A 19,293-nucleotide genomic window follows, 5' to 3' on the forward strand; every position below is an offset into this window, starting at 1 on the left:
CCCTCCCTCCCTTCCTTCCTTCCTTCCTTCCTTCCTTCCTTCCTTCCTTCCTTCCTTCCTTCCTTTATTCCTTTCTTTTTTGTGAAAACAATTCTTAACAACAAAAGAATGGCTGGGGGAATCACCATCCCTGACCTCAAGCTTTACTAAAGAGCAATAGTGATAAAAACTGCATGACATTGGTACAGAGACAGACATGTTGGTCAGTGGAATAGAACTGAAGACCCAGAAATAAAACCACACACTTACTGTCACTTGATCTTTGACAAAAATATATAATGTAAAAAAGAAAGCATCTTCAATAAATGGTGCTGGTCTAACTGGCTGTCTGTATGTAGAGGAAAGAAAATAGATCCGTATTTGTCACCTTGTACAAAGCTCAAGTACAAATGGATCAAGGACCTCAACATAAAACCGGATACACTGAATTTAATAGAAGAGACAGTGGGAAAGAGCCTTGAACTTATTGGCACAGGAAGAAATTTCCTAAACAGAACTCTAATGGCTCATGCTCTAAGATCAAGAATTGATAAATGAGACCTCCTGAAACTGGAAAGCTTCTGTAAGGCAAAGCACATAGTAGATAAGGCAAATTGGCAACCTACAGATTGGGGAAAAAAATCTTCTCTAACCCCACATCTGATAGAGGGCTAATATCCAAAATATATAAAGAACTCAAGAAGTTAATCACCAAAAATCCAAACAACCCAATCAAAAATGAGAACTAAACTGAGAATTCACAACTGAGGATTCTTGAATGGCTGTGAAGCACCTAAAGAAATATTCAAAGTCTTCAGTGATCAGAGAAATGCAAATAAAAATGACCCTGAGATTCCACCTTACACCAGTCAAAATGGCTATGATCAAAACCTCAGTTGATAGCACATGTTGGAGAGGATGTGGAGAAAGGAACACTCCTCTATTGCTGGTGGAATTGTAAACTGGTACAACTACTCTTTAAATCAATCTGGAGGTTCCTCAGAAATTTGGAAATAGATCTACCTGAAGACCACTCTTGGGAATATACCCAAAAGATGCCTCACCATGCCACAGGGGCATGTGCTCCACTATGTTCATAGTGGCCTTATTTGTGATAGCCAGAAGCTAGAAAGAACCCAGATGTCTCAGGACAGAAGAATGAGTACAGAAAATGTAGTTCATTTACACAATGGAGTACTACCACGCAATTAAGAAGTGGACATCCTAAGTTTTGCAGGCAAATGGATGGAACTAGAAAATGTCATCCTGAGTGAGGTAACTCAGACCCAAAAGGATATGCATGGTATGTACTCACTAATAAGTCGATATTAGGAAGAAAAAAAAAACAGAATACCTAAGATACAGTCCACTGAACTCAAAAAGCTCAAAAAACTAAAGTGCCCAAGTGAGGATGCCTCAGTCCCACTTGGGAGAGAGAAGAAAGCAATCACAAGTGGGAAGGGAGTGAGAGACCTGGGAGGGAGAGTGGATGAGGTGGAAGTGAGAGGGTGGAGAGCAGAACCAAATCTGGTATTGGGTGAGGGAAAAGGACTGAAGCCCTGAGGTCCAGCAGAAAGAATGGAAACAGGCAACCTCAGGAAATAGGAGGTTGTGGGGTGGGGTGTTAAGAATGCACCAGAGACCTGGGAGGTGAGAGACTCCCAGGACTCAAAGGGAGGGACCTTAGATGAAATGCCTGACATTAGGGAGGGAGAATTTATAGAGCCCACCTCCAGCAGGAAGACAGGACATCAAATGAGGGATGGGGTTGCCATCCCACAGTCACACCTCTGACCCATAATTGTTTCTGTCTGAAAGAATTACAGGGATGGAAATGAAGAGGAGCCTGAGGTCCAGCGACAGGCCCAAAGTGGAATCCAGTTCAAGGGGAGGTCCCAAGGCCTGACACTATTACAGAGTCTGTGGAGCGTCCACAAAAAGGGACCTAGCATGACTGCACTCCAAACGACCCAACAAGCAGCTGAAAGAGTCAGATGCAGATATTTGCACCCAACCAATGGACAGAAGCAGCTGACCCCTGTTGTTGAATTAGGAAAGGCTGAAAGAAGCTGAGGAGAAGGGTGACCCTGTAGGAGGTCCAACAGTCTTAATTAATTTGGAACCCTGACATCTTTCAAACACTGGACCACCAAATAGACAGCCTACACCAGCTGATAAGAGACCCCTCAACACACATACAGTAGAGGAGTTCTGGATCTGTGTTCATTCAGAGATGATGCACCTAACCCTCAAGAGACTGGAGGCCCCAGGGAGGCCCGAGGGAGTTTAGAGGTCTGGTGGGGTGGGGGGTGGTGGCATCCACATGGAGGTGGGGTGGGGTGGGGAGGAGGTGTGGGACAAAGATCAGTTGGAGGGTGGATGGGGGGGTGGGGAATGGAATGTGGAGTGTAAAAGATGAATTAAAAATAAAGTAAAATAAAAGATAAATAAATAAAATTACAAAACAGCCAGCCTAAAAGCAGGCTGCCATATAATAAATGTGTTTGCTCTGGAGGAGACAGACATTCTTTAGATTCTTAATTTGAACTTACAGGGCTGATAATAAAAATAAATTCTGTTCTGCTTATATTTTCTAATTGTGACTGAACTTGTAACCCTAGACATGTATTGAAATATCAAGTATGCATATCTGTGCTTGTGGGATAACCATTAGTCTTTCTTTGTTCTGTGAAAACTGTATAATGAAGCAATCTGATTGCTAGTCAGTCAGCTGTGAGATTCCCAAGCCCCTTGCCTGATTCACTCCCCTCTCTCCTTTTCTGACTCCTTATCTCCTCTGTGGGCCACCCTGATCACGGCTGGGGCAGCCCTCCACCCCTTGTCCACCATCACCCCTGGCAATCAGAAAAAGAGGGGCAAAGTGCTCTGAAACACTGCCTGTTGAACATTAAGACCATTGCACTCATGTGGTTACTGAGTAACCTTATCTGTGGTTACTGGAACCAGACCACACAAGACCACACCAACCTCTCCCCAGAACCAGGAGCATGATTGAGATCTGTCACTACCTGTGTCATCTTGAGAGAAAATCTGGGTGTGGTGGAGCATGCCTGGGATCCAGCACTTGGGAGCAGGAGGCAGTAGGATTAAGCGATTAAGGTCATCCTCCCTAAATCCTGAGTTAGAGGCCATCCTGGGTTATCTGAGACACTGCCCCAAAGACCCGTCTACCAGTACCCCCACCCAACAAAAAGAGTAGGTAAACCAGGTGTCATGGTAGCACATACCTGTGCTTCAGTAGTCATGGGACTGAGGCAGGAGCATGTGAGTGCAAGAAAAATCAGGGCTGTGTAGCAAATCAAGATCCTCTACTTAGTAAAACAAAACAATTTTTTTTTTTTGAAACAAGGTTTCTCTGTGTAACCCTGGCTGTCCTGGAACTCACTTTGTAGACATAGTAAAATCTTGTCTCTCTCTGTATCTTTGTCTCTGTCTCTCTCTCTCTCACACACACAGCAGAAATAGAACAAAATGAAATAAACAACAGAAGAAGAGCAGACAAAGCTAAAGGTGTCTGTGTCTGTGTGGGTGTCTGTGTGTATGTGTGTCTGTGTGTATGTCTGTGTTTGTGTGTCTCTCTGTGTCTGTGTGTGTGCCCGTGTGTTTGTGTGTGTCTCTCTCTCTGTGTCTCTATCTGTATGTCTGTGTGTATGTGTGTTTGTGTGCATCTGTATGTTTGTGTGTGTGTCTCTCTGTGTGTGGGTGTGTTTCTGTCTCTCTCTGTCTCTGAGTGTGTGTGTCTGTATCTATGTCTCTGTGTCTCTGTGTATTTGTGTATATGTCTGTGTGTTTGTGCCTTTGTGTGTGGGTGTGTCTCTGTCTCTGTCACTGTCTCTCTCTCTATCTCTGTGTGGTGTGTATTTGGTAAAAGAATAGTGAACTGAAAATCAGGACCATGTTTACCCCTGTACGAGAAGGACAAATATTAACTAGGACCTGGGAGTGGCCACAGGGGCCTTCTAAGGCAATGAGAGACATTTATTTGCTGACATCAGTGCTTAGCTCACAGGCCCTTTACTATTATTGTCCTTTAAACCAGATGTGTAAATACATTAGGTACTCATAACAGCATGCTGGTTTGTAATGAAAACAAGTGTCCGTTGATAGATTCTAGACTAAGGTTAAATACAACTAGATTGCCGCCCAATTTACCATCCCAGGGATTAAGAAGAAGTTCCCTGCGTTCTCAACAATTTCCTGCATACTACTTCCAAATAAAAAAGGGGGGGGGGCCTGGAAAAGTGGCTCAGCAGAAGAAGACCTAGTGCTCCTGCAGAGGGCTCAGGCTTGGTTCCCAACACCCTTATCACACAGCTCCCAACCTCCTGCAACTCTAGTTCTAGAGGATCTGAGGTCCTCTCTGACCTCTGTGAACACAAGGCATGCAAGCTGTGCACAGATACGCATGTAGAAAAAGCAAACATGCACATAAAATCTAATAAGAAATATGTTTTAAATAAGAAGACAACTTATTTAAGAAGTGATCAGTGCTGTAGCTGTGTATATATATATATATATATATATATATATATATATAAAGTCTTGCTATGTAGTCCTGTGCTGGTCTGAAACAAGTGATTTTAGAAGGGAGGGGATTAAAGTGTTCAGAGTGAGATAAGAGAGGGTAATAAAAAGATGGTGGAGAACATGGTTGTTATACACTGTATATATATATATATATATATATATATATATATACACATACATATATATCATAATGTGTATATATATATGTGAAAATGTCACTATTATATATAATTGATGTACACTAGTGAAATACTTTTAAAAGAATATTTTAAGGACTTAGGATGTTATCACTATTCTATCTCAAGATCAGGTAATTATTTAACACTTTATATTTTAATGTTTAATAGTTAGACTTAAATCAGTTTAGAGCAGTTTTAGGTAAGCATTGGATGCACATAGAATGCTTCTGTGGAAACTGCAAAGACACCAACACAATTGCAGATTTTCATGCTTTCCCAGGGATACCAGAGCAAAAGACTTATTCCTTAATTAGAAGTGCTGGAATTTAAAATAGATCGATTTTAGAATAATTCATATTAAAGCATCTAATATAAAAGAAAACTGGTTTTCTTCCTTCAACTTCCTGAGAGCTAGGATTCCATGTGTAGACCACTGTGCCCAGAAATACCCATGTTTCAAACTACCTGTAGTGATATTTATCTTTGAAGATTCTAATTACTAAGTAAAAACAATGAATTTCATTCTGCAGCTAAACATTTCTAGAGTTGTCTTGTGTGTGGAAGAGAAATGAAAATAACCTGGAAGAAGGGCAGAAAAGGGGGCAAGAGTAAGTCAATAGTAAGGGATTGCCTAGTGTGCCCAAGTCATGCTTCTGTCCCCAGCACTGGGAAAAGAAAGCCACTTGGGAAGTCTCAGACAGCAGAAACAGAAAACACTAAAGGGGTCCAGACAGAGAAGAGGAAGAGTAGTTTGTAATGAAAATGATCAGAAAGGCACGGGATTTCCAGATATGGTGGCACCCCTCAGTCATAGCAGCACTTGGGTGGCCGAGGCAGGAGGATCATGGGTTAAAGTTCTACCTGGGCTAGATAGCATTTCTATGAGAATCTGGGACATAGAGAGACCCTGCCTTTAAAAGTCTGTATATTGACACAATCAAAACCAAGATGTAACAATGAAGAGAAAAAAGCTGGTCATGGGAGCAAGGGACGAAGACATAAGGATGTGTCCTTCATAGAGAGAACAGGAGGGTGGGCAGAGACCATCCACAGGAATAGCAGCTGAAGCACATTCACAGTCAAGAGAAGTCATTTTGCTCACTCAGGAAAATACTTGGTGTGATCTTCTATTGGGTTGTCACCTTCTTCCCACTTTTCTATACATCCTCCACAAGAAAAACACCGGACAATGTCCCTTTTGCCTAGAAAAAGAATAGGGTCAGTTCAACAGCACATACAGCTGCCAACTCACAGGAAGACAACTCCAGATTATCTAGGATAATCCTAATTCATCTCCAGTTGGATTCTATGACCAAGTCATGCAGGAGGCAATAGTTCACACAGGACCCTTGGTCCTTCACTGGAGTGGTCAGCAATAGTCACTGAATGTTCCTATGCACCCTGCTCCTTGATAAACCCATTATCTCAAATGATTTGTCATCAGATTCTGGAATAGGAGCTCCATGAGAGCAGAAATTCTGTCTGTTCTGGACATTAATGACATACCGGACATTCACAGACAGGCAACTGAAAAGCAGCTGCTTACTGAGTAAATCAGAAAGAATATACTCATAGCTGGGGTGGGACAGAAATACAAATTTAAGAGTCTCTATGCAAGCTAGATTATGAAGAATCACCTGTCTCTCCTCATATCACTGCCAGCTATATTTAACTAGAACCAGAAGCACGTCATCCGTGAGACGTGAAGGCTGACACAAGGAGACAAGCGTTAAGACCATGTGGTAAGAAGATCATCTGTGCCAGTGGAATGTGTCTGTTGGATGAAGTGGCTGCAGAATCCCCAGGGTCAGAGGCTGAAAACCGGAGGGAGCTATGGGAAACTGAGCCCCAAGGAGATCTATGACAAATGATGAAGACTAAAGAAAGATGTAAGAGGATTCGGATATGTGGTCCACACAAAATACTGATTGTAAAGAGATGTTCAGCCACACTTATTTACATGCGGGCAAACATGCACACACATATGCATGAAGAAAAAAAAAACCCCTGACTCACCTGTGTAGAAAAGACCTGCTCTGACCAGAGCTTCAACAGCCACAGGTGATTCATGGGGCCAGTCCTTAAACGTGTCCATCCTTAGTTCTTCATTAGCGAAGACACTGTCATTGTAGTAAGCTTGTAATAAAAGATGGAGGTGAGACCAGGAGGCTTTGATAGGAAAATTCAAGTCAGCTGTGTGTGTGTCTGTGTCTGTGGGGGTGGATCTGATGATCCCTGCTTGTGTGAAAACGGGGTGGTTAGAAGAACAGGAAGAAGGAAAAGATAACAGAGTGACTGTTAGAACTCCAGGAGCAGAACAAGACTTGGGTACTCCACTCATTCCATTCATCTGTGTGTGGTCAGTGTGATAAAATGTAACTTCAGACTGTCTCTTGACCACATAGCACTGGGATAGAACAAAACCCAGAGGCAATTCCTGTTTCCGGAGTCAGTTTCATGATTTGAGTAAGGTCATTTCCCCTGGGGCTCAAAACCAATCATTTTGAAGGCTTGCTCCTTGAGATGACCAGACTGAGGGTGGGGTCTCCATCAGACTTTCTACCCCATCCTGGCCTCTGGACACTGGTTCCTGCATTTCCCATGCTGTGAGGACTTGAACACTGCATTGCCCTTACCTTGGTCTCACACATTTCTCAAGCTGAAACCTTGCCTGCATTCACATGTAACCCTAGGTCAGGGGTGTTTGCCTTTGCTTTCAGTCTTTCTTTGGCATAGAGAATGCTACACTTTAATTAACAACAAAAAGATTTTTACAGTCAAGAAACCTTTATTTTATTTTAGGTTTGCCTTCTAGTAACCCATGATGTCATATGGGATAGGTTCTACAGTTTTCCTTGGTGCCCACGGGGTATTCTCTGGAGCAGGCTGGCACTTCAGTCTTTCTTTGGCTTCCTTCTTTACTTGATCTCCACCTATCTCAGGAAGCTGTCTCAGAATATACAGTTCTGTGTGTGCTCATGTGTATGAAGGTACATGTGCATGTATAGATGTAAGGCAGTGGGTGTGGGGGAATCAAGGGAGTGGGAGAAAACCTGTGTCCTGCCAGAGTTCCAGTGCTCTGGGCAGGCGAACACGGGAGGATTGTCACATGTTCTCCACGCAGCCCTGGGTGAGTGACTGGCTGTGTGAAGCTACAGATCCGGTCCACAGGGAATGAACAAGGGGCAGTCTGAGGTCTCTGGGCTTCATTGAGGCCAGAGATAAAAGGTTCTTAGTCTTGGGCATCCCAGATGCAGCTGAAGAACTGAAAATAAAATGCCCCCCCCCCCGTGCCTCACCGTGGGTGGCTTTGACAGCCCCAGGGAGGAGAAGGCAGGGAGTGAGGGACCACTGGGTGGTTCCCACGTGGCTGAGAGTCCTTGGACCAGTCCATGGCTGGAACGCACGAAGGCCTTCTGGCGGGAGGTTAGACGCGGCTCTTTAGAGGAAAGCCCATCCCATCATTCAAGCACTGAAGGCCTTGATGAGCACAGACAGTCTATGGTTTTAGAGTTTTATTGTAGAAGGGCAGAGAGAAAGAGAGAAGGTAGAAAGAGAGAGAGAGAGAGGTTGGGCATGTCCACATGGAGAGAGGAGGAAGGGAGAGAGAGAAGAATAACTAGAGATGAGAGTAAGAAAGGTGAGAGCTTAAAGAGAGAGAGGAGGGGCCAAGCAGCCCCTTTTACAGTGGGCTGGACTACCTTGCTGTTGCCAGGTAACTGTGGGGAGGAGCTTACCTGGCTATTGTCAGGTAACTGTGAGGGTGGAGTCTAGCTAGAATGCCAGGAGCTTGGGGCTTTTGTCTGTGTGACTGATAGTCACAGAATTATGGAGTTGGGGGCTCTGCGGTGTTAGGCGCCTGTCTCTGGGAACATGGCTCACTGTTCTGTCCCTTGTAGAGTATTCTACTGGGTCTCTGGAGCAAGCCTCATTCAACCAAAACAGGCTGCCTTTCACGGTCCTATGTATGGACTCATGCCTGTGGAAGTCAGAGGACACCCTCCTCTGTCTCTCCCTGGTTGTTAGGGAAGGTGTTTCACTTCCCAGGCTAGGGTGTAGAACCCCGGGATCCATTTCTCTGCCTCCCCAACCTGGGATCAAAATAGTACAACAATGACAGCTGGCTTTTGTCACATGGGTTCTAGAGACAGGATGGAGAGCCTTGTGTTTGCAAGGCAAGCACTCTGCACTCATTGCCCCTGCCCTGGCCCTTAGAGTTCCTAATATGCTCAATGCACTCAGTCAGTCTCTGCCCAGGAATTCCCCTTAACTTGCTTAACAATGGCAAGAGCATGCTGGGTAACACTATGGAATTTGCCCTTTTGCTATGGTAACAATGAACACTAAACAGGCCTACAATATCATCCTTCTTGCAGACACTTGCATCTGTGGCCAAAGAAACAACTCTGCCTTCCAAAGACCCAAACAAACACTGGGTTCTAGTGAACAAACAAGGGAACTTTATGATTCTTATTTTGCAAGGTACTGGAAAATGGTGGTCCCAGCCAGAAGGATGCTATCTGTGTGTGTGAGTATGTGTATGTGTGTGCACACATGTGCCTGTGCTGAAGTATGTATTTATGTATATATGTATGTATGTATGTATGTGTGAGTGTTTTGCCTAAATGTACGTATGTGTACCATATGTGTGCCTCGGACCCCAGATGATGGCCAGAGAGGATGTCAGATCCCCTAGAGATGGGATTACAGATTTTTATAAGCTGCTACTATGTAGATACTTTGAAATGAGTTTAAGTCATCTGCATGAACAACAAACACTCTTAACATCTGAGACATTTTTTCTACCCCAAGTTTATTGGAGGGGTCACAATGGTTTGCTATGCAGTAAGCTAAGCTATCTTTCAACTTGTGATATTTCCACCTCAGCTTTCTTAGTGCTGGGATTACAGGCATGAATCTCTACACTTGGCACTACACTCATGTAGCCTGTACTGGCCTCTAACCCAATACCATAGTCCAACCTGGCCATAAGTGCCTCCTTCCAAGAGCAGCGATTACAGGGGTGAGCAATCCCACTCAGTCGACCATAGGAGTCTTACTGCATTGCTTTCATCCTGTCCACTCTCCCTCATCCCCATTCCCCTGACCTCTGCTGGGACTGAACTCGGAGCCTGTCCCACTTGCTTGAATAGATGCTCTGCTGACCTAAATTACTAACACCAAGTTTCGCTTTCCATGGATGCTAGAATGGAACCAGAGGACCTTGCCCACGCTGGCCAAGCAAGTACTATCCTCAGACCTGTCACCTGATTTTATTGTGAACATCCCCCAGTTTCTTAATAGCACATCAAGCCATTGTAGTATGCTTTGGGGAACTGGGAATGTAGCTTGATAGGGAGCATGCTCTCCTAATCTCCTTTGTTCATCCCCAGCACCTGAGAACCGCCATCTCAGCACTCAACAGGAGGACCAAAAGTTCAAGGTTCATTTGAGTTTGAGGCCAACCTGGGATAGGAGAGACCCTAAAAATTGCTTCCAAAACATTTTATCCAATATTTTAGTTGTTTGAAGGGAAGCATCTGTTATAGCACCAACACTACATAGTTATGCATACCTATGCTAAAAACCAGGCCACTTAATGAATGGCTCCATGGTACAGATGCTTGCCACTAAACCTAATAACCTCTAAATTAATTCTCTCATGGAAGAAGGAGAGAACTAAGTCCTATAAGTTGTCCTCTGACTTCTGCACCGCACACATGGGACTGATGAACAGACACATATAATAATAAGTAAATAATTGAGTCTATAATTTTTACATTTACTTTAAAATTTTTCTTTATTTTTGTCTGGACGGTTGCCTGTACCACACATGTTCAGTGGTCATGGAGGTCAGAGGAAGACACTGGATTCTCTAGAACTGGATTTGCAGAGTTGTGAGTTGCCAGAGGGTGCTGGGAACTGAACCTGAGCCCTTTCCAAGAGTGGCAAGTGCATTAACCACTGAACCATCTCTCCTGCTCATAAAGTAACAACAAAAACAAACCAAAGGCATCTCATAATAGGGAGATCACTTATGAAGGTAAGTTTTAAAGACGGGCTGGAGAGATGGCTCAGTGGTTAAAAGCACTGACTGCTCTTCCAGAGGTCCTGAGTTTAGTTTCCAGCATCGGCATTAGACAGTTCACAAATGTCTGTAACTCAACCTCCAAGGGACCTGGAATCCAAAAGCATCTGTATACATGTGGTGTGGGTGATCACACACACTCATACTCACAAGCACACACACATACACACACACACACACAGAGAGAGAGAGAGAGAGAGAGAGAGAGAGAGAGAGAGAGAGAGAGAGAAACAGTCAAAGTGCTTGGAATGCGTCTGAGGCTTTACCTGACACCATAGGTAATTCTCTTCTGACCCAGGAATTCACAAAATGTTCTCCCTGAGGAAAGAAATTTGGTTACTGACTGATAAACTTATAAATTATAATCCATCTGTGAGCTGCAGCTGAAGAAGTTCCCCCAGTGAAGCAAAGTTTCATTAGAGCAGCAGACTTTGGGCAAAGCAGTCCTTCAATTTTGGCTTGATTTTTATTGATTTGGGGAATGTTTATGCAGTTTATGCAGGGCCGCTCTTACCAGACACTCAGCTCAACAACAGAACTGCAGTAACACACAGGTGTATTTGACTCATGAGGAACTGAGGGCTCACCTCAGAAGGGCCTCTCCAACTGAGCAACTCTCCCTCTGAGAGAACTGCACCCAGACTTTCAGCCTGTGCTGTCTGCCGAGGTTGCTTCTGAGTCAGTCAGCAAATACATTCTCCTTTGGCTACAGTTTGGGTTGTGTTTCCCACTGCCCTCACTAGTTTGAGTCTAAATGCCCAGCTTCAGGAGGCATCCTGAGTGCCCTGCCTCTGCCTGGTACCACAGAGGACTGAGTCTGACATCCAGATGGAGGCTGCAGAAGGATGCTAGGGGAGTGACCTCAAGCAGAAGCCACGCACAGCCAGCTTGAAAACCAAGTCTAAGTGGTTCCAGCTTAACAAGACGACAGGATTTCTGTTTTCCCCTCTGCAGACAAGAGGCAGGAGAATGAGAAGAGAAAGGGAGAAAGACACAGAATCCATCAGAAAACCTCACTCTGGAAATTCAGATATTATTAGGTAAAGAACATACACTATTGGACATAGTTGTCTGTTGTAGATTACCGTAACATGAAGAAATCCTTCATAGTTTTGTACATATTGGGTAATTTCCTCTGGGGTCTTCTTACTTTGAAGAAATTCACATCTAGGATTAAAAATATGTTGAAAAATTTACCCCTAATATTGACAATATCAATATCGATGAAAAATACCCCCAATATTTCAGTGAAGATTATCTATATCGCAATAAATATTCACTAAAAACTCATCAAATTGTTGAACTTGGTACTTCACTAAAACTGTCGGATTTTCCGGAAGTCTTACTCATGAGGATTAACACTGTTAAAAAACTTTAAAACATACTAATGATAAAGTACATCATTATTTAAGCACAGAGCCTTGTGCTGGCTATTTTTGTTTGTTTGTTTTGTCTTTTGTTTTTGTCAATTTGACATAAGCTAGAGTCATCTAGGAAGAGGGAACCTCATCTGAGAAAATAATGCCATGAGATTGGCCTGGAGGCGAGTGTGTGGGTCATTTTCTTGATTAATGATTTATGTGGGTGGGCCTAGTCCTCTACAGGGGATGCCACTCCTGAGAAGGTTGTCTTGGGAGGCATAAGAGACATAGCTGGACATGAGCCCGGGTGCAAGGCAACAGGCAGTGTTCCATCATAGATTCCATTTGTTCTTACTTATGTTCCTGCCCTGACATCCCTCGGTGGCAGGTTGTAATCTGTGTGTGTGTGTAAGCCAAATCTACTCTTTGCTCCTCAGATTGCTTTTGGTCGTGGTGTTTTTCACATCAACAGAAAGCAAAGTAGGACAGACCTTATTATTATTTTAATTTGTATTTCAAGACAAGGTCTTACTGTGTTGTGATGGTGATGCCCAAGTCTTGATCTCAAGCAGTCCTCCCACCTCAGCTGCAACAGTAGCCTGCACTGTAAGTATATAATACTATACCCTGCTGTTCTTTTCCTGAAGAAAATATGCAATAGAATCAAAGAGATGATTCATGTAAGTAGAGGGTGGAACTCTCTCTCTCTCTCTCTCTCTCTCTCTCTCTCTCTCTCTCTCTCTCTCGCTCTCTTTCTCTCTCTCAATCAATGTAAACATCATAAGAGATGGAGGGAGAAGGCATTTGAACATGATACTTGAATATGATATGGTAATGATATTTCATGGTATTAGACATTAATAGTCATCTCATTTAGGAGACATAACAATACTGTGGCTCTTTTTTTAAAGTCATTATTTAAAGCTAAATGCTAAGTGAATAACAGATGGAACTATGTGTTAGCTGGAATTTACTTTGACGTAGCCCAATCATTACTGTTCCACAGGGATGGTGGGAAAGAGATAGATGAGATACAATTAGACCAGCTTCAGAGAGGTGCGCATTATACTTCCTCTGTTTTCTGTGTAATTTCCATAATGAAAGTATGAAAAGTAGTTAAAGGAATGAATGTTTATGTGGCAGAAACAAAAACAACAGGCATCAGAACCACACCACTAAACACATTATTAAAAATAAGTAAAATGCACTTCCTTTTCTAAGCATCAATAACAAAAACTCTGCATGTCCAAAATAAAACACACTTGTTTGTCTCCTGTGGCATCGGTGTGAGGTGATCTAGGACTTGGTCCTCTTGCCATTTTTTTTTTAAGTCATAAGATGGCCTTGAGGGCTGGTGAGATGGCTCAGTGGTTAAGAGCACTGACTGCTCTTCCAAAGGTCCCGAGTTCAAATCCCAGCAACCACATGGTGGCTCACAACCATCCGTAACAAGATCTGACGCCTTCTTCTTGAGTGTCTGAAGACAACTACAGTGTACTTACATATAATAAATAAATAAATCTTAAAAAAAAAGATGGCCTTGAACTCCCAATTGTCCAGTGTCCACCTTCCTAACCACCATTTCCATTCCTGTGCAGATTAACTCACTCCTAGGTTAATATTAAGTCATGAAACTGCTGCTTGACAAAGGAAATTGTAGTATTGGGACAACAGAATAACATTTAATAATTGTTAGGTGGCCTGGATAGAATATCCTTAATGTACTTGTAGAAGATCTGAGTTCAGTGCCCAACACCTACTTGGGCAACCACAGTAACTATAGCTCTAAGGAGGAGAAGAATACTTACGTCCTCTGAGGGGACCAGCACTAACATGCACATAAGCCACCACCCCAATTACTAAAAATTAAAAGGTGGGTCTGGGGAGATGGCTTAGTAGGTGACACAACCCATCTAGAAAAGGTTATACCAAGCAAATGAGTTTTCTGGAGATGGCCCACCATCTTGCATGGCTGCAATGGGTGTGGTCTGAGAGGCAAGGTCCCCAGAGACTTCATCCTAGGATTGTTTCTTGCTGAGCATATGCCTTTCCTGCCACTATTACATCGTTTAATGATTTCCTGGGTATTTACATACTCTGTTGGACAGAGCTCCTGCAGAATCAATACGAAGATGTATTTTCATGTAGTAATGGTGTTTAGACCGGTTGATGATTTCAGGAAAAAAAAACCTGATAATTTCATAATTCTTGATATGATTTTATAGAACCCCTATATTTATACAAGTAATCTCTAGCTCTCTGTAGAATAAAAGCTGCAAATAGGGCTCTGTAAACTTTTATGTGTCACAGGCTAATTAGTCTAGGAAAACAGGCTTGGAACAAGTTTACACTCAAGGAGAACATTCTTTTTAGGTCAGGAATGAGGCCACTATCTGGTAACTAAAGGTAATAAACTGGGAATAGATAATTTATTACAGGGGCAAGGACAGACAACTTAAGACAAAAACTATTGCTTTAAACTTATAATGAACTTATGGAGCTAAAAAATAGATCAGGGATGTTCAGTCAGGAACTAGTCCTAATGGAAAGACATGTAAACAATTCTGCTGTAACTCCTTAAAATTATTGACCTATGACATAAATTATTACTTTAAACCTACTATGAACTTATGGAATTTAAAAATGTTTAGAAAACTATGTAATCAATTAACCTTCTGTAACGCTTCTGCCTAATAATTACAATTAGGTAATTTTTTTGAGAAAGTATAAAAACTAAGAATAACAGTAAAGTGGTGATGTAGCCCTTTTCTGCTTCATTAATTGCGTGTGCATGTGTGTGTGTCTGTGTGTGTGTGCTTGACTTTTTTTTTCTTTTCTCTCTAGCATATGAGGAGTTAATGAACTCTGAGCCTCTCACCTGGTCAGCAAGAGGCCCCTGAATCAAATCAGCAGGAGTTAATTGCCAGAAGCTGTCGCCTTTTGGCCTCAGAATAGCAAGAGAGAATTAAATAGAAAAAAGCTTTTCCTCCTTCCCCTAACCCACACCTCACTGCCTTCCTCAGTTCCTGGATGCTGAGCAGGCCTTGGCAAGTACATAAAATATCTCACAACAAACATGAGGTCCTGAATTTAGAATTGGAGCCCTGTCCACTATGGCTATAATCCTAATCCTGGAGGAATGGAGACAGATGGATCCCATGGGGCCTGTCTTAATATACAAGGTGAAGAATGATGGAATATGTCAACATGTGACCTCCACAGAAATGCAGATATACACTAAACACACCAACATACCACCCATATAAACACAGTCTACATACACCAACATATAACACACAGAATATAAAAATGAAATGACAATGAAGCAAAAATTAACATAAGAGGTAAGCCATTTAAGATCATGTGATTCAAATTTTGCACTATGTGACTACATTTTCCTTGCTTAATCCCATATTGGATAAGAGAAAGATCAGAACTCATTTGGTACTGCAACAATGTTGCTCTTTTGTCTCTTGTTTCATTTTCCTAAAACAAACACAAAACAAAATAAAAATAAAAGCAGAAGAGATTAAGAATAAAGCATTTGAAGCTCACTTGGGGAACCACTTGGCATGCTCCTTCCAGGGGTCATCTCCTCCTTCCCAGTTGCCCAAGCTTCCATCACAGGAGAAACACTGCACAGTGTCCCTTTTACCTACAGATGCAGGAAAGGGTGTGACTGGCCAGCAATGGCACCAGCTGTGTCTTGGAGCTGGCCATACTGCACCAGAACAAGACAGACTCCAGCATGCCTGTTCTTCCATAGCCTCTCTGGCTGAATCCCTGTCCACAGTCTCACTGCCCTACATGACCCCCTTCTGAGCTCTGGACCTCCATTCCTCAGCCATGGCCATCCTCTACATACACAACCCTCTACACACTATCTTCTCTCCGATAGAGGTACTCTTAGCTTTTAGGACCAAAGTGATGAAGAAGCAAAAGCTAGGACCAGCTGGAGTTGTCTTGGCCATTTTATTTCTATGGAGGCACATTTCTCTAACTCTTTGAGCCTCAGTGAACTCGTCTATGAAATGTGAAGGAACAGCGAACTGGTTGAATTAGAACTAGGGCTCAACCCATGCATAGCATAAGTAGGTACTCAGCACACTACAGACTCTGTTGCAATTGTCTAACTCCTGTGTGAGGCTGAGACATTTCAGAGTGTACTGTCCTCAAAGGCAGCTTGCCTTGTGGATGGGAGTTAAACAAGTAAAAACAAGATTCTTTCAAAACTACAGAAATTAAATAAATCAAGGAAATATATGAGGAGCAATGTTCATGTAACTAGAAGACAGTGGAATTCACCAATCTCATGATCCATGTTCAGGACCTTATGACCACAGCTGGTGTTTCCTGGAGTCTTTTATTTGTGTTTTCTAGTACTGGGACTAAATCAAAGGCCTTTCACATGCTAAGTTAGTCCTCCAGTTATGAGCTACATCTCGCAGTTAATATTTTCTAGGGTACACATTTATAGAAAACCTTTTATTTTACACATATTTAGCAAACTAATGATGCTACACTAAAAGTCAATTAAAGTTGGAAATTAAATGATTAAAGTTGATGTTTAATGAACCAGATCTCATATCTAATAGAACATGACAAATATGGAATGATTAACAAGCAGTAGTAATAACAGAAGAGGAGGAAGAGGTGGAGGAGGAAGAAGAAAATGAAGGAGGAGAGGAAGAAGAGGAGGAGGAAGAGGTGGAGAGGAAAAGGAAGAGTAGGAAGAGGATAAAGGAGAAGGGGAGGAGAAAGAAGAGGAAGAGGAGGAAGATGAAGAAGGAGAAGAGGAGGAGGAGGAAGAGGAATAAGAAATAAAGAGGATGGAGAGATGTCTCAGTGATTAAAATGACTCTTGCAGTGGAATGAAATTTGGTTCCCAGTACTCACTTCGGGCAATTGACAACCACTTGTAACCACTGTTCAGGAGATCTGACATTTTTTTTTTTCTGGACTCCATGGCCACATGCACTCATAGTGCAACCACCCCCTCAAATACACACAAATGCATAATGTAAAAGAAAATAACCCTAAACTTTATATTTTACAGAAACCCTTCACAAAATAGAATCCACTTACCTGTAAAGACAAAGCCAGCTGCTGAGAGTACACGTGGTGATGTCCCATGGGCATAAAATGGCCAGTCCTCAAAGGACTCCAGTCTGGCCTCCTCTTCATGGTACCTGGCTTTGCCACCTCTCAGCATCTTCTCTGGACTCTTCACGCGGATGTCATACTTGCCAATGTTACCAACATCTTTGCCCAGAAGGAACTCACACTCTGGTCGTAATTTCTTGTGGTTCTCTATGGGAAGTTTCCCGAGTCTGGTGGAAAAGAGGATTAAGCTACAGCAAAAGCACTGAACCCCATGTTTCACGCCTGTGTAGTAAAATCCAGCAGCTGCCATCTCCTGTGGCGTCCATGATCTGAACGTGTCATAGGTCTCAAAAGTCTTTAGTCGTTTGGCTTCACTGCGCATCTGTGAGTTAAAACCTTTCTTCATTTTCATCCGTTCTTTATGGTCTTCTTCTTGTTGTCTCTTTAAGACTGAGAGTGCATCCACTCTGAGAAGAGTAGAGAGCTCAGAGACCAAGTCATCGTCAAACTCACAAATTATCTCCTCAAAGGCTTCTCCCTGGGCTGCCATTTTTCTAAATGAGAAAGGAAAGCGGATGGTTGGTGTTTGTAGTGTTTTTATTATTAGATATGAATAATTGTGTCTCATAGCCAGACAGGTGGCTCAGTGGGTAAAGATGCTTGCCCCAAGCCTGACAGCTTCAGTTTGTTGCCAGGTCTTACACGGTAGGGAGGAGTCGAACAACTCTCATATGTTGACCTCTGACACCCACTTGTGAAAGACAGAAAGAAGTTGCTTGAGAAACTATGAAACATCAATATTCACCTACTTAATCAGCAAATATTTTCTAAGCACCTACCCGTGTGTCAAGCAGTGAGCTAGGCCTCAGGGATTGGCAATGAATCAGACAGAGGGACCTGACTCCATTCACGATGTGTCCTTTAGCTTGATTGCGTTCTTATTTTTCTTAGAATCTTGTATGTTGCCCATTCTAGCCCAGAATTTAAGGTTGAAGCTGATGACCATAGTAGAGTAAGTAGTCTGGGACCCTACTTGGTTTTGTAGTACTTGGTATTTAAGTCCTTTGCCTGTACTCATCTATCCTTCAGAATCCAATGTGCTTTGGGCTCCATGTACTCTCGTCTCTGAACAACACTATATTTAGGTCTCCCTGCTCCTAGCAACAATTAAATGTAGAGAGTCGCTACTCAAGTGTATGCCCAATGTATTGGGATAGGATGATTGGAAAGGCTAATCTGGCCTGAACTGGTTTTGGGTACATACGCAGGAAGGCAAAATTATGTCTTTGCAAATGTCCTATTTTTCCATTTCCATAGGCACATATATGATTCAAATCACATGCGTTCTGGGAAGTGACACACACCATGAGCAAGGACTTACATAATCCAAACCTGTCCATCGAAACAGAGGGTCCTCACCTGGTAACCAACATTTCCTTCTCTGGAGCTCTAGAAAGGAAACCCCCAATAATACTTAGGTCCGTGAACACTCTCACTTAAAATTGGTGACTGTCAATCCTGGAGGTGAGTCTGTGCCATCATGTCCTTCCAGCTAAGGTCATCTTGTTGTGCAAATTTTATATGAGCCTCTATTTCCAACTCTAACTCCAATTCTGATATAGGAGGCCAAGACCATGGAACAACCCATCCCAGTATTTCAGCCTCTCTGATTCCGGGATGTTTATAGGCATGCATTCATTACCAGGTCCAACTCCAATTGTGAATTATGGAGGCAATGTAGAACATGGCAGATGTTTACCATATATGTTAAAGAAAAACATATACAAAATTATATACCCTGATAGTGACAATTTGATAATATCATTCAGTTTAAATTATTATTGAAGATTTTACTTTTATTCATTTATTTATTTTTTTTATTATTTTCTTTATTTACATTTCAAATGCTATCCCGAAAGTTTCCTATACCCCTCCCCCCACCTCTGCTCCCCTACCCNCCCACTCCCACTACTTGGCCCAGGCCTTGCCTTGTGCTGGGTCATATAAAGTTTGCAAGACCAAGGGGCCTCTATTC

General features: G+C 42.6%; 1 protein-coding gene across 1 annotated transcript in view; it reads right to left on the reverse strand.

The window, feature by feature from the left end:
- The window catches only part of Naip (NLR family apoptosis inhibitory protein), a 53,922-nt gene that overhangs the window by 24,639 nt on the left and 9,990 nt on the right, over positions 1–19,293 (reverse strand). Inside the window, exons 3-8 of the mRNA XM_021208847.2 lie at positions 17,241–17,812; positions 15,711–15,810; positions 11,880–11,961; positions 11,061–11,112; positions 6,723–6,842; positions 5,809–5,908 (exon numbers count right to left, since the gene is read on the reverse strand). Of these exons, the coding sequence (XP_021064506.1) occupies positions 5,809–5,908; positions 6,723–6,842; positions 11,061–11,112; positions 11,880–11,961; positions 15,711–15,810; positions 17,241–17,808 (1,022 nt within the window). The 5' untranslated portion in view covers positions 17,809–17,812. The remainder of the gene's footprint in view (positions 1–5,808; positions 5,909–6,722; positions 6,843–11,060; positions 11,113–11,879; positions 11,962–15,710; positions 15,811–17,240; positions 17,813–19,293) is intronic.

This window comes from Mus pahari, chromosome 11 (assembly GCF_900095145.1).
Source record: "Mus pahari chromosome 11, PAHARI_EIJ_v1.1, whole genome shotgun sequence".
NCBI classification, from domain to species: Eukaryota; Metazoa; Chordata; class Mammalia; order Rodentia; family Muridae; genus Mus; species Mus pahari.